Source organism: Bombus pyrosoma, linkage group LG1 (genome assembly GCF_014825855.1).
Source record: "Bombus pyrosoma isolate SC7728 linkage group LG1, ASM1482585v1, whole genome shotgun sequence".
Lineage (NCBI taxonomy): Eukaryota > Metazoa > Arthropoda > Insecta > Hymenoptera > Apidae > Bombus > Bombus pyrosoma.
This window is the reverse complement of record NC_057770.1, coordinates 11,659,189-11,683,732: the sequence shown is the minus strand read 5'-3', so window position 1 is coordinate 11,683,732 and position 24,544 is coordinate 11,659,189. Positions and strand designations below refer to the sequence as shown.

The 24,544-nt window shown below is 39.2% G+C and overlaps 2 protein-coding genes across 4 annotated transcripts in view; both read left to right on the top strand.

Moving 5' to 3' along the window:
* Window positions 1-13,460, top strand: part of LOC122566990 (rho GTPase-activating protein 7-like) — a 352,400-nt gene extending 338,940 nt beyond the window's left edge. For all 3 annotated transcript variants that reach the window (XM_043725034.1, XM_043725023.1, XM_043725043.1), the window contains 6 exons: window positions 7,266-8,976; window positions 9,157-9,494; window positions 9,711-9,862; window positions 10,183-10,464; window positions 10,599-10,778; window positions 11,078-13,460. In XM_043725034.1, the coding sequence (XP_043580969.1) occupies window positions 7,266-8,976; window positions 9,157-9,494; window positions 9,711-9,862; window positions 10,183-10,464; window positions 10,599-10,778; window positions 11,078-11,192 (2,778 nt within the window). In that variant the 3' untranslated portion in view covers window positions 11,193-13,460. The remainder of the gene's footprint in view (window positions 1-7,265; window positions 8,977-9,156; window positions 9,495-9,710; window positions 9,863-10,182; window positions 10,465-10,598; window positions 10,779-11,077) is intronic.
* Window positions 13,461-15,975: 2,515 nt separating this feature from the next.
* Window positions 15,976-24,544, top strand: part of LOC122567026 (cilia- and flagella-associated protein 298) — a 104,916-nt gene continuing 96,347 nt past the window's right edge. The window contains exons 1-4 of the mRNA XM_043725105.1: window positions 15,976-16,185; window positions 18,371-18,456; window positions 18,604-18,774; window positions 18,975-19,190. Of these exons, the coding sequence (XP_043581040.1) occupies window positions 16,065-16,185; window positions 18,371-18,456; window positions 18,604-18,774; window positions 18,975-19,190 (594 nt within the window). The 5' untranslated portion in view covers window positions 15,976-16,064. The remainder of the gene's footprint in view (window positions 16,186-18,370; window positions 18,457-18,603; window positions 18,775-18,974; window positions 19,191-24,544) is intronic.

Below are 24,544 nucleotides of genomic sequence, written 5' to 3'. Positions count from 1 at the left end.
TGTCGGTGAGAAATAACGAAAAGCTCGGTCAGCTAGGGACAAATCCGTGGGCAAAAAGAGGTCGTCGTCGAGGCTGGAAATCCAGGGAACCAGATCTGGTCCGTGAGGTGGTTAATTGCCACGACTCGAGACGATCGTCTTTGTCGTTCGTCCCGTGAATCGACACGAAGCTGACGGAAAAAGGGAAAAGAAAGCTTCGCGAACCGTACGATTCCCGGAGGCTCGTTACTGAATCACGATTGTCAATGAAGAAATCCGCGGCCTGGCGAGCGGAGAGCAACCGCGATGGAAATCCATGGAATGTCGTTCTCCTCTATTTCTTTGGCTGGTCGAGAGATCGAGGTATCCCCCTCGTACAAACGATACCATACTTTCGAACTGGGAGGATTTCAACTGGGCAGAATCGATGAGGCTCGTGAGAAGCGTACGCCGTTTTTGTTCTCACAATTCGTTCGGCTCGCTCTTGTTTCTACCGAGGAGACACTGTGCGAATTCACCAACTCGCTTGTCCTTCTCCTTCCATCCTACCGGATGATACATCGTTCTGGACGACATGATTTAAAATGCTGATACTCCTTTCAACCCCTACCTGTCCCAAACGTTCTTTCTTCGATTCGACTACAAGCGGCCCATTCGATTGCGGAAAAGATTTCATTAAGTATTTTGTTTGGTACTGAACGTGTATGGTAGACCCGAAAAGGGGTTCGTGATGTATTTTCCAATGGACGGTTTAAAATTCATTGGTAAAATACTTTGAGACGCGCTTCCTTTATTTTATGTGAAGTTTTATAAATCGTTTTGAAGAATGATTATCATAAAAACAATTAACTCATTTGTATTTCATGTAGAGTATATGCTATATTGTATTTTAGGAAGATATAAACTGGGCTTAAATTTCAGTGCGTTGTATTTTCTTTACAAGATCTTTAGAAAAAGCGTATTTCTGTTAATAATAGTGGGTAAAGATAAAAATGTTCGTTTCTGAAAGGGTTAATATGTCGGACATATACATTTTTATCGATATTCAAGATAAATTTATTTAATGTTCGCGATAAAAAAGAGATAGCGTAACGTAAAGAATCCATTCAACAACGTCATTGAAGAACTCCAGGGTCTCTCCAGATTGAATAACACCATTCAGATATATTTTCAAACTACAACCAACTTTCCATCTACAGCAACTCCTCCGTAACTAACTTATTCATCTCTCGAATCATTTATTCCCGCAGTCACATCACATCAGATATCACATTATCTCGTTCCTCGTGTCAGAATCCTACTTTGACTACGTACTCTCAAGTGACACAAGCGTGCGGCCTTTTAAATACCCAACATATCAGACCGTGGATAAAAGGATTTTTAATGAAGACCAAGTACATATTAGCACGCGATATTTTTCGCGGTTGAAACTCAGCCTCTTTCTATCTTCTACTTTAACTTGATCTCTTTCTGGTTGGCCCGTAACGAGAATGCAGCAACTGACATATACTCGAGTTAGAAACTAAGGAAAACGAAAAGAAGGTAGGAGACATTCGTACAAGATCATATAGCAGGGTAAAATCGTGTATACACATACGACGGGGCACCATGGGCCAAAATGGAAAGAACAAGAGATTTTGTTTTATTGCTAATGTGGGTACTATATTTCAACTTTTAAATTCTATTTTAGTTACTTTACGTTCATTATGAAGGCATTTAATAAACATAATTTTGATTACACTATCTTTTGCATAAATTGAAAAGTTATAGACTTAAAGCTTTAGCGTTATTACGATCCTCCAATTATTAATAAAAAATATTTCAAAAGTGTTAATGGTGTGTAACGTAAAATTAAAACGAGGAATTGTATACATCTATAACAACCTTTTCTTTTTTTTCCCCTTAAACCTAAAATACCTTTCAACATTAAAGCAACGTAATTGGATCGAAAATGACTGGAAGAACGTAGCAGGATTAAGTATATGATTTTGTACGAGTTTCTCATACGCGTTCTCCACCAATCAGAAATATATTACCGATTTAGAGGGTGCGATCCGTTGGTCTGACGGACCAATTACAAGGGACGACGAGATCGGGAGCGAGGCAACGTTTAATTGATACTTAACGCGAGAGGGCTACGACTAATGTGCCAAGGGTCCTTTTAATAAGCGAGAACGGCGATCTGGGTCATTGTACCGTCATCGTATTCTAAATTCGGAGTGCAATGAACGTTGTGCGACTTTTATTCGTTTGACTTGCCAGCTTGGTAATTTAAGAAGCACGCGAAGTATGCATAGTACGAATTTTAATCGGATGAGTACGTTGAACGATAGTCTGCGGCTTCTAAAAGTTTGATTGTCTTTATATCCTGTGGTAAAGTTTATACTGTTTATGAAGGAACTTTAGCTGTTAGAGATTTGACGTGGAGATTGGATGTAACTCGCTCCGATATTACGGTAGATTGGACGTGTGCTTGGTTTAATCCCATATATACTTCTTGGATTATCAGAGTTGGAATTTGAATTATAAGAACACAGAATCATCACAGAATCTTTACGAATTATGTCACGTAATTGATCTTCAAATATCGATCCTCAAAGCAAGTAATTTTATTGTGGATTCAAGAACCACAGTTGACGTGTAAATTGAATCTGAAAACTTCGATCGACTCTAAAAATAATAAGAACGTGCGTCCTATTGGAGAAGGAGAGAGGGAAATTTTATTCTCTCTAGATAGTAGACACACGTAACCGGCAGTTAAAAAAGAAGGATAAACTAACATTCGCGCAGAATAAATAGTAGAAGCTCATAAAACTCGTACGAAACACTGTTCGTTTTACGAGTCCATTCCCGAGCCATTGTCACGCATAAAACACCAGGGTTTGTTCAACCTGCCTAGACGGAAGTGACGTCGTAGCAACGTGGGGCGACACGGCTCGTTGGTTAGCACGAACCCGCGCGGAAATAACTCACGTACGAGAATCGTCACGTCGTGTGGTAACACGCCGGAACGGAAATGCAGATATGTAAGAGAAATATAAGTGGTGGATCGCCGATAATCGTACGCGAAACGAGGCTTCCCCGTCTCCTCCGACTCGACTTGCCCGCTTCTCCTTGAGGATAAGGTTCCCTTCGTTCGGACCAGTTGGACAACGGGGTGTACCTCGAGACACATTCTTCTCCGTCTCACAAGAATTACTGCTCGTCAATCGTTGCTTCTCGATAATTTCGTTCGAGAAATATATACAGAGTGTCAAAAAGTATGCGTTTAAGACTTTAAGGATTTAGGGTATGTCGTAAAAAGAGTGTAGAATCTAGAATCAACTATTCGAGCTATTTAGATATAGATATAAATAGAGGAATCAGGTTTTTTGTAATGAAGTATAAAATTGTGTATTTGTAAGTGAATTAGTTACGTCTCGTGGGAATATACTGGATATGAATAAAGAAATAGATTTAGAAATATGTGTTTGAATAATATATTAGGTGTATATTGGTGATAAAGAATAACATGGGACATAATGATCATATTTGCATAAATAACATTAAACCAATCAACAGCCTTACTCAGGGATTGCCAGTACGTCAATTGAAAAAAAATTAAGATAGGAATATCTAATATCAGCAAAAAATCATAGAAAGGCATGGGACATAATTTACAAGACTGTCATATGTAAATTATGTGAATTAACGGATGTGTATTTTTCAACATTCCCACCTTGTTCCATATTGTCTGACATATACTGCATTTTTCATTTAATATTGCAATTCAACTACGTTATTTCTTATGGGCGAGTAAATGAAACTCATTAGCTACCCCTATAAGGAGAAAGAAAATTGCATTTTACACCAACAGCACTGAATTTAGAACCTACGTTTACTCAACATTCTTCATTCCCCTTGATGAGTACTATATACTAGAAGCCTTAAATTCTTTGATTCTATTTTTACAACACGCTGTCCCTATACACGCTAGTAAAATATACATAATGTAGTGGAATGTTGATTATATTCGGATATAGCATAGCATGAAAAAAGGAACACTGTGTTAAAAACAGTACTATCTTAAGCCAGTTTGTAATTCATAGGAAACTTTCTATAAACAAGTCCTACTTTTTTTTTTGATTAATTTAAGAAGTATGTATTTAGGATATAATATACAATCTTGTAAGTGTCAAGGTTGTCGTTCGTAACGAAATTCTAATGGACGTTTAGTATCACCTAAATTTTTCTTCTAATTCAGTGACAGGAAGTTATAGCTTCTGTTAGAATGAGCGATCGAATGGTGAACGTCTGGAGAGACATCGAAGATTCGAAAAATCTATTCCGGTCGGGAGTCCGTTTATTCTTAACGGATATCCCATTTCTGCAATGCCGTGTATTTTTAACCATGGCCCACATTCGAGCACGTTGATTATTTTCTCACGTAATCAAATGGCCCTGTTGTCTGACTTCGTAACGTTCATCGATGAAGAATAAAAAAGAAAAAGAAGACGAGGAGGAGGAAAAAAAAGGAGAAGGAAAGAGGGGAGAACACTTTGCATGTCATTTTACGCGTTTCCCTTTCCTCGAATGCTCTGGTAATTTCGTTTAACGATCTCACTGCTCGGCATGGCGTTTACGATTAAAATTTATCACCGTAATAACGTTACACCCTAAGGAAAAAGAACAGATTGTACAGCGTTAAGCTGCTAACGTAAATATCCATAAATACTCTTCGTCTATTCCTTGCATCACCGCAATCATTAAGGTTCAATCCCTTTATGACGCGATAAGCTTTCTACGGAGTGATTCGGTTTCTTATAAGCGACATTCACGAATCTGTCGTTCATTCTTCCACTGTCGTACATTTATGCTTCGATTCAGCTTTCATTTGCAACAAGTATCAAAGTATAAACATTATAAAATTCATTATACGTAGGAGAAGCCTTTCTTAATGTTCAATACATGTATACAGTAATTTTACAGCAATATGCATTGCATGAAAAGTTTTATTCTGAAAAGTTATTCTCCAGCAGAATTTCTAGTTTCTACTTCACTATTGCAAATTCTTGATTTACTATTGTTTGAATATAACCACCCATATCAAACCCAACGTAATTCTTAAAAGCAAACTAGCTTTTGAACCGATAATTTCCTAAAGTCAGAAATTATATTACTCTCTACTCGTCAAATACCTTTAGAAAATACACCTAAAGATCTGTGAAGAACATTTGGTGTCCTAAAATAAAATTCAATGCAGCTGAGTATTAATCATCACATTCTCTCTAACACTTAAGATCCTCCCACCCATTCATAACGATTTCATGAAAGCTAGGGAAACGGTACATCCGTGACAGCGATTAGACACATTTGAGGCCAAGTTTCGAATTCATCGGCGTGTGTCAACATAGAGGCATAGCTTCCATTATGTCCTCATGCATCGCCACGAAATAGAATGGAAAAAAAATCGCGGTACTAGATGGTTAGGTCGTGATGCTCGCTTCCTAGACAGCGAGCGGCGCGAAGAGGAGTTTAGCTGTACGCCACGATGCCACCGATGGAAACCGTGCGAAGCGACACGAGGTGAAACTTGGTCCATTGTCATGTGGCGAAGATCACGTAAGGTCACACACTCTCCCGACTGGCTCTCGCAGTCCTGCCGATGCCCTACGTGGAAACAACAAAGGCGTCAAGTTTCGTAACGAGCAACAGAGCGTCGGCTTTATTGTTAGAAAACGGACTGGCTTTGCCTACGGTCGTCGGAAGGAACAGCGTTTCAGTTTAGTCATCTGTAGCCCCGATCCGGCTCTTCCAGACGTCGAATCCCACGTTAGCCTCTCGGCTCGCCTGTCCGCTTGATAATAAAGCGTGAAATGGTAATTCAGAGTTGCATTGTGGGAAAGTAGAAGAACATCGGATTGAGACCGAGGTTTGATGAAGAACTTACAAAGTTTGAGATGATTTTGTAGTTATAAGATAGAATCGATAGTTTGTCGGGCTAAAATGGATAGTTTCTCAAATTCGACAGAACATGAAGTTGGCAATTAACCGAATGGAAAAGTTGCAAAAATTGAGTTGATTTTGCAATAGTAAGTTGACCAGTATCAGTTCCGTAAAATACAAAGTCAAGAAATAGTCGAATAGAGAAATTGCGAAGTTTGTGTATTTTGCAATCGTATGGTGATAATTTACTGGGTTCAATAATTTAATTAGCAGAAATTATAATTGTGACACAATACTGTTAAAGGTGTCTGTGCTCAGATGAAGTTTTACTCAAGAGCTGTGTACATTTGCAAACACATACATTACGTAACTCTCCTTTCTCTTCTTCTCTTCTTTGCGTTTCTTATATAGTATATCGAATACAACAATTATAGTAAAAAAAAAGAAGTTAATATAATTAGCTACTGAACGAACAAGGAAAGCAAAATGCGATTAATGCCTTATTAAGTTCGCTATTATATACAACCGATGTGAAATATCAATTATGTAAGTCAGAAATTCAAGATTTCAAGAGTATTCAAACCAAAGTAATACTACGCTAAAACAGAAAGCGTGTAAAATGCATGGAGATGATTCGTTCTTTAAAAAACGGTATTTTCATGGCAGAACTGGCGTAACATAAAGGCGTGGTTTTTTCTTCTCACGCCTGCCGGAAGAATCATTCATCTTCCACAACTTACGTACGGTGTCACAGCCGATTGCGAGAGACCATAGGTAAAAGCAACGGGGCTTGAAACGCTTTCTACAATTAATTACACGACACGATAGCGTCCTCGACGGTGGTCCTTAATTTGTCGCTACATCAAACGCAAATTGATTATCAACCAGTGCCACTGGTGGCTGCTAAACATTCGCTACGAGTCGTTAATCTTGCACGAAACGTTTCTCCACACTCTCCAATGGTCGACCGGAGTGTATCATGAGTCACGTCTCCTCTGAATCACGTCATTAGCTCGTTGTAATCTTCCACTAGCCCCACTACCGTAATAGTATAAAAAAGATCAAGTTCGAGGTAACCACATATTGCCGCGTGTAATCCAAAATTTATTGATATAGACGTAGATCTTGGCGTTCTTTTAATAAATCCCAAAACGAATCGTTACATCGTACGTTATTGACGTCAAAACCTGTCAGGCATGGTCGAAGATGGAAGGAGATAGAATTCTTGCTTATGACTATTACTTATGCAAATGAGACGCACGATTAAGGTCGCGTTTCGTAACTTTCCTTTTAATTAAGGGCACCGTTGAAATCCGCTCTCGCTTAATTTTCGCACGCTCAATACGTTTACATCGTTGCAGGGTGGCGGCGATGATTCGGACGAAGATACACAGTGCGCCCTCAGCGAGAATTGGACGTTCGAGAAGAAAACCAGACGCTGGTCTCGCGTGTGCGACGTAACGCAAACCAACGTCGAGAGGTTACAGGCGATTGCTGGGCAGAACTTGCAATCCGAGGAAGACTCGTTGGAGGATCGACTGGAAGCCGAGGAGGCCGAGGATACGATGCTGGACACTCTCAGATACAGTAGCTTACCACCTGGTACGCTTCCCGATGAGATCGGCCCGAGATTTCGAAGAACCGGCTCCGAGAGACTGAGGGATGGAGCCAAAGCTTTCCTTAGGCGAGTCGAGTCGTTGAAATCCCGACGGCGAAAGCACCAGAACCGCGACGGCATCGTCATCAGTGGCCCGCAAATTCTAGACGTGATGTCGATGCAGCAAAAGATGAAGGAGTTGAATTGCGTGGACGTATCACCTACGGGGCCCGCGCCGGTGTCTTTCAACGACCTTTTACCTGGTTCGCCGCTTCACGTGCCTGGATCACCCGTCACGTTACCAGCTTCTCCTTATCATCTTCCACCGTCGCCTCTTACCAACGCGCCTAGTCCGTTCGGCGACGATTCGTCGAGTTATTGCTCTGACGGGTCACAAGGAGGTGGCCCGACGCCTACGCCGACACGCACGAAGATGAATCGAGCGAGAAGGTTTTTGCATCGTGGCCGAGAGGATCAAGGCGCGCTCAGCGACTCCGAGTGTCAGCCTACCAGTTGGCGACACAGGTATTTCAGAGACGCTAACAGCAATCATGCTAAAGTGTTAGAGTACGTGACTGCCCATCCCCAAAGTCCCAAGGATTCGCCGACCAAAACTCCCATAAATAGTCGCGGAGGAAGCCTGAATCTTGGGAAGGAGTCGCAAAGGTACAGGGACAAGTTGTCGGGACAAAGTCAGGAAAGGTACAAGGAAGACAAGGTGGCCGCGTTGAAGAGGGAAGACAAGATGCACAAGAGCTTCAGACATCGCGACGATCCGTACAGAGAGGGTAAACCCTTGTCCAAGGAAGTGACGGTTTACAGAGAAAAATCGAGGTCCAGGAGTTCAGAACTCGCTGGAAGTCAAGAGAGCAGTTCGACAGTAGCCAGTCGTGATTCGGATCAGGAAGAAGATTCTCCGAGGCACAAGGGTACCGTTGTTAGGTGGCACAGTTTTCAAAGGGGATCACTGTATCCTGAACCGCTGGATCCTCTGTGTTCACGAGCTATGGCCTCGATGTCCTGCGGGCAACTCTTGGTACTGAGGAAATTGGCTCTGTTAAAACTGACCGCTTGCATGGAACGATACTGTCCAACTCATCGTACGGGTTGGAACTGGGAATTGCCAAAGTTCATCAGGAAGATAAAGACCCCTGATTATAAGGATAAGACAGTCTTCGGGGTACCGTTGTTGTTATCTCTGCAGCGGACCGGCCAGGCTTTACCAAAGTGTATTCAAATCGCGTTGAGGTGGCTGAGAGCGAACGCTCTCGACCAAGTTGGAATTTTTAGGAAGAGCGGTGTCAAATCGAGGATACAGAAATTGAAAATGATGACCGAGACTCTCGGGGATAACATTAATTTTGATGGTCAGCAGGCCTTTGATGTGGCTGATCTCGTTAAGCAGTATTTCAGGGAGTTGCCGGAAGCGCTATTAACCAACAAGTTATCCGAGACCTTCATCGCCATCTTCCAACGTGAGTATATATGTACATCTATATGTTAGTATCCCTATCGATGACAGAATGAGACCGATACAGAACGCTCTTGATATCCATACATCTTTAATCTCGTAAGCGTTCTGACCTAATGACTTATTAGTAAACTAAATTAAAACCGGCAACGAAGGTAATTACAGGTATCCATAATTGTTACAGATGTACCTGTTGATCTGCGACCGGACGCGGTGCAATGCGTGCTGCTGCTTCTGCCAGACGAGCATCGGGAGGCGTTGGAGACTCTGCTCGATTTCTTGAACCACGTAGCGAGCAACGCTCCCTACAACCAAATGACAGCCTCGAACCTGGCCGTGTGCCTGGCACCGAGCCTGTTCCACTTCAACCACAGTAACACGAACGTGACCAACAGGTCGAGCAGCGTATCGCCACGTAGGAGAAAGACCGTGGGCATTCCCGATCAGAGGGAACTGTCGGAAAACAAAGCCGCTCACGACTGTCTTCTGTATCTGGTCAAGATGCATCGTGAATTATTCATGGTGAGTGGCTCGATGCCGAACGTCCAGGTCGTTCGAGAGGAGCGTCATCCGTCGTCGTCTCGAAACGGCGATTGTGATCGCGCTCGAATCTGAGATATATATACGTATATATTTATACATATGTATATGTGTGTATTATTCGGATATGTTCTCACGAATCATGAAGGGAAATACGAGTTAATCTCATCCCCTTTTCTCTGTTTCTCGTTGCATCAGGTCTCCTCGGATATGTTGACGCAGTGTCATTTCAATTACATGGAGGAAAGCGTACCGGTCGCTTTGGAGGAGCTGGGATCCGAACTTAAGCAGGATTGGAGAGGATATCTTTACGCTTGCACTACGGCCTTATTGAAGGAGGCGCGTGAGAAGTACGTACATTTGAAGTTTGTCTTCCCTTTTGTAGTAATTTTGTTTATGATTAATATAATGATGGATCTTCTTCAAAAAATGTTATGCTTCCATTTACACTTTTTGGCATTTGGATGATTTCTCGTAAAGTCTTGTTTCTTTCATCGCGTTATATATTTTTTCATATACCATTCATTTTAGGCTTTTTGATACAAGTCCTGGTGTTATTTTTCTACCTAGAATTCTTCTATAATTTTCATCCAATTTCAGCGAAAATTATTCATTTAAAAAATATATTATATACATGCAGCTAGCCATATAATCTATACTTCCTTTACAGAAGTCGAGGATGGGTTACCGTGCACAATCCAGCTGATAGCACAGTGGAAATGGCATACAAGAAGGTCGGAGATGGACATCCGCTCCGATTGTGGCGAGTGTCAACCGAGGTGGAAGCACCACCGAACGAGCTTCTTCATCGTGTTCTGAGAGAAAGGCATATCTGGGATCCTCAGCTTTTAAAGTACAGACTGGTCAATAAACTGGACACCAACGTGGAGGTCTTTCAATACGCCACTGGGAACATGAGTCCTCTTCCTGCTAGGGATTATTGTGTGCTAAGGTGTGTATTCGTGTTCGAGAGGCACGATATTCAATTGCATCGAGAAACCGAACGTGACAAATAGCAAGACTGATTTATAAGAGGTGTAAAATGGGAGGGTCGAGTTGTAAATTATGTAATGTTGCATTGTGTAGATCCTGGCGTAACGATCTCCCTAAAGGAGCCTGCGTCATCGTAGAAACATCCGTAGAACATCCGGATGCTCCTGTTATGCCTGGTGGAACACGTGGTATTGTTTTAGCCTCGCGCTATCTTATCGAACCTTGTGGTAGCGGTAAATCACGGATTATGCATCTCTCCAGAGTGGATACAAAGTACGTATTCTTTGGATTTAGGAAATCGATAATCTTCTTATATACACTGTAAAAAAATTTCAAATCCTTAAAAATATGAAAAATTATGAATTGACGATTCAATATTTTGATTGATGAATCAATATCCTTGAAGATTAATAGCTTTAAATACTTTAAATCGCGTTAATCCCAACCTTAACCATTAAATTTAAATAAAAGATATTTATTTTCTATTCATATTAACCTTTTTACAATTTTTATATTCATATATGATTTTAAATCATAATCCTTAATACTATTATGCTTAATTTTATTTGCAGAGGACGCACTCCAGAATGGTACAACAAAAGCTACGGCCACCTCGCTGCCCTTCACCTCAGTAAAATTCGCAGCTCCTTCAAGCATACGACAGATGGTCCTGAGAGTAAAGTCTGAGAGGAGGCAACCGTGCAACGATCTTCGTTGCACGGTCCTTTCTTTACTCTACAGGATCAGGATGATCAGCATGAAGAACACAGGATCCTGAAGGATGTGCTACAGGTTCAGCCTACCATTGACGAGGAATAAAGAAGAATTCAAATCGCGCCCACTTCATCGGTACCATGACCAACAAGTTAAGAGATCTTGGAGGATATAATGGGACAACTCGCTGTCAAAGATATGAATCCCGTCATGCGTTTCTCGAGTTGATTAATGAGATGATATTTATAATTGAAAATAAGGGAAACAAAAAAGAAAAAAAAGAAATGCAAAACAGAAATGTTAACGCTACCATGCACGAGCTTTAATCGATGTGAAGCATTTTTTGTTGAAGCCTGAGATGTATAGAATTAGACGAATTATTATTAATCGTGTTGTTAGAGGATGAAGAAGAAAGAATTTATTGTTATCGTAATTCTAGACGAAAATTCTCTCGGTGTGACGTTTTATTGTCTAAGGATCTTGCCGTCCAGTGATCGTGAAAGTCATTTAAAGAAAAAAAAAGAAAAATAAACATAAAAAAGGCAGGAGACCGAATCGAAGGAAATTTAAAAATGGGCTAGTACGTGTTTCCCCCGTGTACGTAGGATACAGCGCACTATTTTTGCAAATATCCGTAGTCTCATGTTATAATGTTAATCGAAGTTTCACTGAGCGATGCTTTTTATCTTCGGCGATAACACATTGTGGAATATACAATCTTTTGCGATGTTTCGATGTAAAGAAGAAGAACGCTAACGTAGCAAATAATGTTGCCTTTTTCAATGGTTAGATAGAATGATTTCAATAATCGTATCGATTAAAATATACGCGAAGTATGTGAGACAATGGACGTAGAATATTTTTCGATTTGTAGTCGCTACAAAATGCTGTTGCAATCTGTGTATGTAATATTCCGCGTCGCACGATGTTTTAATCTCACCAAATGATATGCAAGCGATCGATAGGAGAATGAAGCCGCGCACAATATTATTAATTCACTGTTTAGCACTTAAGAACCCCTATTTTGTATGTTTCTTTCGGACCAAATGCCAATATTTCTATTGTATCATATCACGCGCCGTCGTAACGAGTATCTTGGGACATGGTTCTTTCAGATCGATTCTTTTTGTACATGTCGCGATTTAGATTACCACGAGGACCGTGTGTAAAATTATTGTAGTGGATACGCAATTATACAATCTATGTACGTGTATTCCATTTATATACAAGAAAAGCTAACAACGTGAAAATTGGACGTCCAACGCGGTCCACTTGCGTTCGATATTTCTGTACGTGCGATTTCAAATTGCATTTCTTTTTCAAATCGTCGTAAAATTACGTCTCCTTCCCCTATAATGCCCTAATCTTACGATTAATCCGATTTAATCGAGCAATGCGAAAGGATTTTGAGTAAATATGTAAGTTCTCGCGCCCGTTGCAATCGGGCGCATACAATGTGAAACTCGCGTTAATTAAGCAATTGTCATTGTCACTCGTATTATCGATGTTGAAGCGTTGAAAAATCGTCATAGAGTCTATTGTTAATTGTCTGTCTGAAATTGTAAATGTCAATCGAGCCGGTGGTCCGGGAAACTGTTTTTTTCAATTGTTCTCGGCCAGTCGAGCATTTAGAACGAATCCGTCATCGTTCAAGATACGTTTGTGCATGTACTATTAACGCATAGGGACCACCTTCGTTCAGACTCCCCTTACACCTTAAAAGAAAATGAAGAAAAAGAAAAAAATATATTATACAAATATACCGAATCGGAAAAAAACGACCTGGAGAAATAATACACCTCATCGAATCGAATTATAAGTGTATTTTAACATAATACTAGTCATTTACAAGTTAGATGAAGTTACGGATATCGGATATAAGTGTATAGATTTTTATTCTACGAACGCTACGTCGAGAATATTTAATTATTATTATTAATATAATTATTATATTATTGACACATAGAGTAATTACATGGAGAAGAAAGAAATATATCGATGATATTTTTGTGTCCAAAAAACGCCAGTAGGAAGCACCGCAAATGTGAGTGAGTGAGAGAGAGAGAAAGAACGAGAGAGGGGGAGAGAGAGAGAGAGAGAGCAGGAGAGAAAGCGCGTCTGAATGTTTCTCCGTTGTTTGTAACGATATATGGTCGTCTTTATTCTTGTAATCCGTGTTTCACTAGAATATGTAAATATGTATATTATACAATAATGAAACACGATTATATACTCATTAAACGAGATTGTTTTATTTTGTACACCTCGCGTACAAGCCATTTAATTACATTCCTAAACGCATTTTTTCGAAACAATCAAGTTACAGCTCGCGTATTTACGATTTTCAGTTGTGCAATGGACAATACAGTTAAAGTTAAAAACGATTTATCACGAGTTGTTTAATCGATACTTCGCGTTACCACGAGCAATGCATTGGCGTTTTCACGTTCGTGCTATGATCTTGCCGTTTTTCGATCAGTTAGCCGGACATAAGCTGCTATTTTCGCTTCAAAGGGTACTGTCAATTTCTATTATCGTGTAACACGTGTTGCATACGTCTCGTTTCCAACATCAAGTAGATACATTTTTTCATCGAAGAATAATTTACCTTGGAATTCTTAAGTGAGTTAAGTGTCAAACCGATTAACAATTTGTTTTATTGACTGACAGCACCAAATCTTTGGAACCGACTAGCTGTATTGAAAAGGTAACCTATTTACATTGTTATATTTACAATATTATAGTATTATCATATCACGAGAAGCGATAAACATACCCTAGAATTAATTAACTTCATTATTCTTATTAATGTTTCCAATATTTTATAATGAAAATGATAGTATCTCATGTTACCAGCAATACAATATGCAGAACGTCTGTCACTGTAACGTTATCTGAACGTCATATGAACCCCTTTTAGTAACCATATTAATTCTTAATTACTAACGCGAAATATAACATATTACGTGATATGTTTCCTCATGTAGCTGAAAAAATATACCTTCTGAATTTAAAGTTTTACATTATTTTCTCAAAATTCTGTAAAAAAAATTATGAATCGATTATTTTAATCACACTGGTAGAGTCTTCCAGACTATCGTTAAAGACTATGATGTTTATCGCTCGTTGCATCTCATATAAATAAAGTAATACATACTAATAGAAGCTGAAACTGGTCACGTACGCTTTGTTCCAAGTTTTCTGAGAAAATGGTTCGGCTGCACGTGAAGAAAGGCGACGAGAGCCAGTTTCTGTACGATACACTCGTGGAGGCTCGGATTGAAGACATTATATACGACATTACTATTATTTACAACGGTCGGCTGAAAGTCTCAAGAATATGTTATGGTAATGATCGCTTGTATCTCGGAAAGGGGGGATCAGATCGAGAAAGATGACATATCTAACAGCGTGGCAAAAGAAAACGTTCGCTTGTCCGTGGAAAGTTGCACTTTATTTAGGCACAGTTGACTGCGGGATCGCAAGCTAAGTACATGAGTTGTCCCGAGGTAACAACGTACAACGCATTATTACCGTTTTCTCGGCCTTTTTATTTTCACGTGTATGTAACGGCCCCTCGCAAACCGAACGCGTACGATTTTATCGAGCATTACCGCGGGCCGCACGAATGCCAATGATTTCATTGACGATAACAAGTTACGTATCCCTTCATTTAATCTCCGATTGTGCCATTAATCCAATGACGCGTTTTAACATTGTCTACATGCTGCCGCTTATTTATAAATTTTTCTTGACCAGAGAGATTTTACGTCTTTATTCTTCGTTATCTTCGAACCTGAACCTTTCTGGATATTGAGGGAACTTTTCAAGTTTGGTATTTTTTCTAATATAATGAATGTTGTAAAAATTTTTGTTCTTAAATGTTTATATATATACACAACTATACTTTGTAGCTATTCTAGTTAACAACACAAAATAATATAAAATGATTTTATTACATAAAATTACTCGATAACACGAAATAGCTTCCATTCTTAGCTTTATTCAATGACTACCCCCGCAATCTTTTTATGTTCTTTCAATGCTCTTGGTCATAACTGGAAACGATAGTAGAATTATCATTGTTGTTATTTTACAAAACTCGGATTAATAATATTAGTCTTAATTTTTAAAAAGGAAAATATTTACAAAAGGTCTCCTATATATATATATATGTATATATGTATATATGTATATATATATATATGTATGTATGTATATACAGTATATAATATATATACATATATACAGTATATTATCTATATATATATATATATAGACTTGTATAACATTCCAAATTTATAAATCTATATTAAATTACAAAGACATTAATTAATACCAAAAAAATACTAATAATTTCCACCCAACGACTGATTGACCTTCCACTTTGATCCGCGAAAGAGAATAACAATTTACGATCAATTAAATACAGCTAACCAAGGAAGCAATTCTCCATTAGCAATTACATACGTTCTTAAAGCAATGAATTATCATTTGTACGTGGTCGTATGTTCACACGAGTACTAGTCGAATCTCGACGATTTTTTTACCATTTCCAATGGACTTTTCTGCTTCGTTATAGTCAGTCTCGGTTCCTGTACGGAACGCTAACGCGAGAAATCCATTAACGATTATCTCTCGTGGAAGGCCTCACCCGCGGCTTGTAATAACAGCGCGTAATAAGAAGTCGAGGGCCGAGTTTATGAACCCATCCATCCTGCGCACCATGTAATATTAGTCACACGTCGCGCCGGGATAATAATTACGCGGAGTTACGCTTAACCGTGCACCACGGTCTGTGTTTTTCGAAAAATAGAAATCGAGGAGCTGATCAAGCACGGCACCATGCTGCCCCATGACATGATGGGCCTCACCGACGAACAGGTTGAGGAGCTCAAGCTCAAGGACGAGTGGGGTGAGAAATGCGTACCGATAGGCGGATGGACCTTTAACAAGGACGTTATAGGTACGTGGAAACATATTTAGCTCCTTCAGAAGGATACTGGCATGTATGCGCATATTTATTTAGCTTTTTCACATTAATAGACGAGATAAATAATACCTACACATTTTGCTATAGAAAATCGTTCATGAACGACATTTTAAATATGGTTATTTAACAATGCGAAGTCGCTGATGGAAATTATACGGATTCTGTAGAATTCATTCTGTGAAACATCCTTTCCGTGGATGTGAAAGAGTTAATTTATAGAATTTTATAGATATAATAGGATTCAAGAGTACTACTAATATTAAATGAAATATCTTGTGCGCATGAAATTTGTTTACGAAGACCTAACTTCAATTTTATTGCCAATGATTATGTACAATGTACATTATTTTTCTTAGAAATACTAAGATAGTTAGGAATTATAAATTATATAAAGCAAAACATATATACAGAGACGAGCAAAAGTGATTTTGTGTAAAGATTAGGTAACAGTAACTACAAGCTGCACTTTAATTATACTCGTCGAATTAAGGTTTCAACCTAGTATTTCGTCCACTTTCCTTTACTTTTTTTAATGCTTTTAATCTACGAGACATACTGTCAATTAAATTTTTAATTATTTGTGGTTCAATATTGTACAATTCCTGTTGTGTTCTTTTCCATAATTCATGAACACCTGAAGGTGGATTATTCTATTTTGCCAGCCTTCTTTTCAAAATGGACCACAAATTTTCGATCGGATTCATATCCGGACTTTGTGCTGGCTACTTCATCACAGAAAAATTTTGATTTTCTAGCCAGGTTTTAACTATTTTTGCAATATGCTTAGGATCTCCGTCTTGTTGAAATACTACTTCACTATATCCAATAGAATTAACTACAGAAGGTAAATTACTTTGTAGAATGGTCAAATAATGCTCTTTTCGCATTATACCTTCGATTCGAACTAAGGGACCAACACCTCTGTGAGTAAAGCAACCTCAACACATAATCGAGCCACCTCCAAACTTCATAGTTCGTGTTATACCACCTGGTTGATCATTATTCTCGGATGAAGTCCAATACCAGGACCTTCTGTCGGATTCGAATCTGTTAATTTTTGTTTCGTCACTCCATATAACTCTTTTCCAATTTTCGGTTGTCCATTCTTTGTAGGTGTCAACAAATTGTTTCCGTAATTTAATATTTTTGTTTGAAAGAGCTGGTTTACTTTCTTTTTTCTTTGCTCGAAAACTAATTCTCTTTAAAGAGCGACGAATGGTCCATTCGCTAGCACTTATTTCGATTTCCCGAGCAGCAATTTTTGATGTTTTGTAATTATCCGACAGAATACAGTGTGCAATTTCACGTGCTGCTCTATCCAAAATAAGTCGCGGTCTACCGTTTTGTGAAGAAATTGGTGCACTAACATACTTTTTTCTTATTCTTGCAACTATCGTATGACTCACACCACATTTCTCTGCAATTTGTCGCAACGACAAACCTTTATCACACAAACAAATAATACTGTTCTTTTTATCTTCACTAAGTGGCTTCATCTTGGATTAAGCATATCAAACTGAAAAGTAATCTAACAATGGTGTGGAACAGTTGACAGTTATTAATTAATTAACTTATTGACAGTTTGATTGCCCTGATATTTACATGCTATCATAAACGTTTCTGACGAAACATGCAAAACTGTAAACATTGTTTCAAAACACAATTATTATAAAATGTTCTGTACATTATTAATGTTAATGAAAATGAACTATTACATTTCGTTAATTAGACGTAGCTTGTAGTTACTGTTATTTAATCTTTACCGATCACTTGAAAAATTAGTCGTAGTATCGCCTTTTACATAAAATCAGCGGATTGTGTTTACACTTTTGCTCGTCACTGTACCTAAAAAAAAGTTAAAATATCGTAAAAAGGTGAAGAATTTTTTTATGACAGATTATATTTTTAATCTCGTATATACAAGCGACAGACTTTTGAGCCAAGGGAAGGGAATAACGATGCAGTTTATTTTATGCCGCTCTAAACGGCCGCGCTTAGGGCGCATGCAAATGTATGGTTATCGGGAATGGAGCGTGCAACGCAGGCGAGAAATTGGCTCAACCAGGATTTTTGTTGCTTCGAATGGGCTTGTAATCGTTGCATTAATTGCTTGCCAGTCCCAGCCGGAATGTTACCACGAGTGGTTTCCATGTTTCAGGCCGCAGAAATGGCAAACAGCCTAACGTGAAGATGCAGGAGGTCTTGAAGAAAACGATCGAAGAGGCACGAACTATGGTTTCGAAGGTAATTTTCATCCTATATGTCTGTGTGTATGTGTATGCTCCTCGTTTCTTGTTTTTATCAACTCAAGGATAGACTTTTCTCGTTTTCGCCCTGTGTGTTCTACTAATGTGTTTCTGGCGCCTTTTCTCTCGTTTTTGGACTTCGTAGAAGTTGGTGCAGCAAGAAAAGCTGATCACACAGAAAACCGTGCAAGAGGCATTGGACATTCTAAGGGGTGCCGTGACGATCGTTTATCCAATGGGGCTTCCTCCTCATGATATTATCCGCCAGGAATTCGAGAACACGGAGGATTTGAGCGGCACTCAAGCATCGCTCGAGGTCAGAGTTCGACTTTATTTTACTAACATTTCAAATAAATTAAATCGAATCAAAGTTACGAATAAAATTTTATTCAAATGATACTTGAATAAATAAAAATTATTTGAAAATAACAAAGAATTTTTTATTTGTATAATTACTGGTAATTACTCGATTAGAACTTTGTAGAAGATGTTATAAGATACATTTAATGGTCGCAGGTTATAGATGTGCAACTGGCACAACTTTGGTTCTCAGGAAAAGAATTATTACCAGGGATGAAATTAAAGGATTATGTCGGGATGAACGAAAAGACAAAGATTATTATCAAGCTGCAGAAAAGAGGAGGCGGAAGACCTGCTCGTGAACCATTAATGTCGGAAGAGGAAAGGAAACAACTAATGCTACACGCCTATAAGCGACAGGAACAGCTTAAGGTAAGTGAAGCTTCCGTTTTGTTGATAAAGTAGTTTTCTCTTTTATACGTACATATATTTGAGTCGCAACTTTGAAACGTTATCTATAATAGATTTCTGAAATAATTTAAAGACAAAATTTAAATTTCCCAATTTGTACTAATACACATTGTTTTCTGGAAAGGTGATATTGTGATATTTGATGTCTACATTTTCTAATGTACTAATCGATGCTAACTGTTAATTGTAAGTTACGTTATTGATAATGTAATAGTACTAAAGACATATCCCATAATTATTAAGATGTTTGTACAAAAGAAGAAAACTATTTTCTATCTATACTTCGCATGCTAGAAAAATATCTACCGACGGTAAGTATTACATATCTTTCCTTCCAATGAGTAAGTAAGTATTTAAGTAAGTTTCATCATCCATTCTTATTATTTCCCATTGTACTATATATTATTCGAGTATAGTGCTGAAAAGTAGAAACATAATACAATATACTCTTTTTCTCCTAATTCTTGGAGGTATTGAAGCTCACTTATCATTTTAAGCCCTGCCATCTTCAACGTTGCCGATTCAGTATAGAATATGTAAGATTCCAATGTTATCAGTGGTTGGGAAAGAAATTAAATGTTGTTATGAAATTACAAATAAGATATGCATAGAACAGAATATCTTACAATCAAAAGTAAACCAGAGAATTTTGTATCTTTACGGTGCTTCACATCGTACGTCCTTGTTTTATATATTCTAAATGTTATGAAACAGTTGATTGGAACAGTAATTCTCATCCACTCCTTTCTACGTAAAGGTTTATCTACAAATAAATTTTGCTTTTCTTATATATACATTTACGAAACAATCAATCCTTGCACGTTATGCGAAAAAAACAACCTGAATCTTAAGAAAAATTGATTAAAAAATCCTAAGGATAAGATTTTAATTAAATCTTTTGAGGTGGTTAAGTCATGAACAAATACTCTCGATGTACACTTTGCGTAGAGCTTGCGATTACAATTAGCGGTTTGCGCTTCGCGGTTACAAGTTCGACTTCTAGACGATGCGTTACGATAGCGATTCAGCAGAGTGTGCGGAGCGAGTTCGGATGATGATTGCGTCGAGAGACTCTAATCAACTATCGACTACCAACAAACGACTGCTGACTGACTACTCATGTCAGACTATCGACTGACGACTCAAGACTCGACTCTTGACTGACTTTCCGTCACGATGATGCTGCAGAGGAAAACTATGATGGGTGTGTCTAAGGATACAAAATCATCGGCTTCGTCGAGGAAAATCTTCATTGGGAAAGTGAGGAAAATGGACGTTGCTGTTAATTGGTTAATCTCTAGGTCGGTGGTTGAGAAAGAATGCTAACCGCCCTCGAGAGAAGGTTGTTAATGGGAAGCATCGTACGTGAGAAAAACCATATTTCCCGTATCTTTCTAGAGTATGTAATAAACTTTAGGAAATGCTAAAACAAAGGCTATTTGCTCGTTTGAAGAACCTTAGATAGAGAAATCCTAAGGTTTATAGCGGGTCCTTAGGTTAGATAGAAAATATGCTACAAAGTGAACTTTCCTGCTCGCGCGCGTGGTGTAATGACCTCTTGAGTCACCTTCGCTTCGCTGTGCTCGTTTAGTATTTTGCGTAGTTGGGGTTTTGCACGATGTGAACACGTCGTGGGTTCCTGCGCTATTTTCAAGGGGCTGATGTTCGATATCGTCGGTTACAATAAAAGCGGGTTTTAATCGGTCTATGGATACCTTTATATATTTATTGTTTATTTCTATTGTACAATTTTTCCCGCCTCGCTGTATCACCTTATATGGCCCGTCGTAGGGTGGTTGTAAAGGCAGCGTAGAAATACATAAGGCGATGGTTTTAGTTCGCGGAAAACGAAAGATTTCTTCGCGCCGTGTCGTGTGATCGGGTGTGGCCTGATTTTTTCTATCCGTTTTTTTAAACGATTCGCGTGTTCGGAATTGGTCTGTTGCTTCGCTGGTACGAAGAATTCTGCCCATGTCATAAACCATTTCGGCTGCCGTTGCATTCAGGTCCTCCTTTATAGCAGTCCGTATCCCCAATAAAACAATTGGCAAGATTTCTACCCAGTTGCTCATATCATGGCATTTAATTGCTGCTTTCAATTGACGATGCAAACGCTCTACCATCCCGTTGGACGCAGGGTGATAGGTTGTCGTGCGCAAATGCTTAATGCCGAGCAACCGGCATAATTCCTCGAATAATTTTGATTCGAATTGACGCCCTTGGTCAGATATTATTTTAGAAGGCACGCCGAAACGAGATATCCACGTAGAAAGGAAGACCGAAGCAACGGTTGCCGCTTCCATATCGACGATGGGAATGGCTTCGGGCCAATGTGATAAACGGTCGATACACGTTGGACAATATCGGTAGCCTTGCGAATACTACATTACGATAATATCTATGTGTATGTGTTCGAATCGGCCTGCTAACTCTCCGAATGTTCCGACGGGTGAAGATGCGTGCCTGGCGACTTTACATTGTTGAGCGTTGGCTACATCGTTGTCTAGACCTTTTATGTGACGAATGTCGGTTGTAAATTCACCAATATAATCTATGTATCGAAATTGTCGCGGCGAGCATTTCTCTAGATTTTGGTTGAATGTGTATGTCAAGAGCTTGTAATCGGTGTATATTGCGAAATTTCTGCCTTCTACGGCGTGTCGAAAACGTTTAACCGTGGTGTACATCGCGAGTAGTTTACGATCATACGCGCTATATTTTCGCTGTGCGGAGGTCAAGGATTTCGTGACGAACCCTAGCGGCTGCCATTCGTCGTTCGCGCGTTGTTGCAATACTGCACCTATTGCGTAATCGGACGCGTCTACCGTGAGGCTGACGGGCGCACCTGGTATCGGATGCGCTAGCATCGTGGCGTCCGCGAAGACACGTTTCGATTCGCGAAAGCTGTTTTTAGATTGTTCCGACCACTCAATGGGCGCGTTGCCCTTTTTCGGTAGAAGTTAATCATACGGAGGTACCTACGTAGCTGCTCAACGTTCGCGGGCTTCAAAATATTTACGATCGCTTCGACACGTTCGGCCAGCGGCTTAATTCCGTCGAAGTTTACCGTATATCCGAGGAATATGATTACTACACCGTAATCGTTGAGGCGGTTGATCAGGATTCGCAAATGTTCGCGATGTTGTTTTTCGTCTTCCGAAGCTATGAGAAAGTCATCGATGTATGTGTAGATGAAATCGAGACCACGTGTGATTTCGTCGACGAATCGCTGACATGTTTGCGCGGCGTTCCGAAGTCCAAACATCATGTTGGTTGCTTCGAAAAGTCCGAAAGGCGTCGTTATCGCGGTTTTCTCGATTGTGTTCGGGCGCAATCGGAATTTGATGATATGTGCGAACAAGATCGATTTTCGAAAAGATCGAAGTCTTCGATATGTGGCGGCGTGTACCTGTTGAGTACGGTGCGAGCGTTCAACGCACGATAGTCGCCACATGGTCGTAGGTTTCCGTCCTTCTTCACGCCTTGCTCGATCATCATTTCAAACTCCGCTTTAACCTGTTGAAGTCGATCAGGTGCGAGACGGCGGGGTTTGCTGTAGGCAGGCGGGCCGGGTGTGGTTTCGACGTGGTGTATCACATCGTGTCGAGTCTTCTCTCTTCCGAAAACCGGTGGACGAGTTAAGTCTTGAAATTCCGCCAAAAGTTGATGGTAAACTGATTCGCCGATAATGGTTTTTATCGATACTTCGTCGACCATGGCAGCGTATCCCATTGATGACAATTGGGTTGTCGTGTCGTGGAGTCTTTTGTTTCGCGGGTCCACGAACAACTCATAGCGGCTCAAAAAATCCATGCCAATGATAGGCGTTTGAACGTCGGCTACTATGAAACGCCATTTGAAAGCTCGTCTTAGGGACAGGTTTAGGTTAATCGCGATAGTGCCGTATGTTGCGATCCGCGTCCCGTTGTCCGCGAATATTTCGTACTCGCTTCTGTTCGCGGGTCCGTATATTTTGTTGGGCGGATATACGCATATGTCGGGTGGGTCTGGGCGGATCTCGTGTATACAATCCGGGTTCGCATTTCGGCTTTCCTGCCCTCTATGGCGGCCAGGACATGCTGCACATGCACCGGTATATTTATATTGTTAATAATAAATTAATCATCTCAGTATCATATTATTGCTATGAAGTTACGCGATCCGCAGGAAGACCTAAACTAATAAATGAAACACTAGAAATGTTTCTACTCATTCTTGTATATAATAAATGCCACTACGCTCGTAAAAAGTTCTACATAATACAACCAGTCACTTGTATCGATTCGGAACTTTCATCCCGTGACATGATTGAGCGACTGGAGAAACAAAATGTATAAGACTCATAGTTCGATGTGAAGGACGTTACAGTAACTCAGAGGTACTCGTCATTACGAATCAAGATAGACCATCATTGAGAAAGTATTATTGGACCCCATTGAAGAAGGTGGAGGCTGTAGAATCTTAAAGAAAACAGAGAATATTATAATTTGTTCCTGAAGTCACAGATTATTTAAAAAAATAAATCACATTTAAAACTCTAATAATAATGAAGGTTGAAATGCAATATTAAGGCTTTGTGTTAATCTGGATTTTATTTTGATAGAAGAATACAAATTTGAAACTCCTCAAATTACCGATTTACTTGTTCCTTAATAATAATTAAATTAAGAACAAAATTTAAAAAAGCACAATATATAGAAAAATATTTGCGTCATTAATTTTTGGAACGCCATTACATCTTAAGAAAAGTTGATCATTGGTTGTAATACCAGAAGCGAATATTTAAAAACATATATAATATGTACAAACAAATGAAAAACTATTAATGCGTCCATTTAAGTTATGATCGGCGAATATGCACTGATTCTAATTTCGCGTACACATTTCCTAAATAAAATTAAAATATATACTGCATTAAATCTTTATTCTAATTGAATTTAGTGAGAGCTACTGTGCTCTTGAGAATACTAAAAATACTACTACGATGCAAACACTGATTCTATCGACCGCACTGTGCGCGATTACGAACATTCTGTGGAAGTAAAAACGTTTTAATAAAGGTGTGTTAAGAAGGGAGGAAATATAACGGAAGAAACAAGATATTTTGTTTACATATTTTTTATCTTCTTCCTATTCCCTGAACGTTTGTTTAGAAAAAACTACCGCTTTGTAAAGCTTAACTATTAAGTGGCTGTTATTAATTTTTTGTTAATATCATATTATGAAGATTGAATATGTACCTAACCGTGATGAACGTGCATTTTATTTTCTTAATATTGTCAAATAATTGAATCTACTGCAAGTTTCTATGTTAC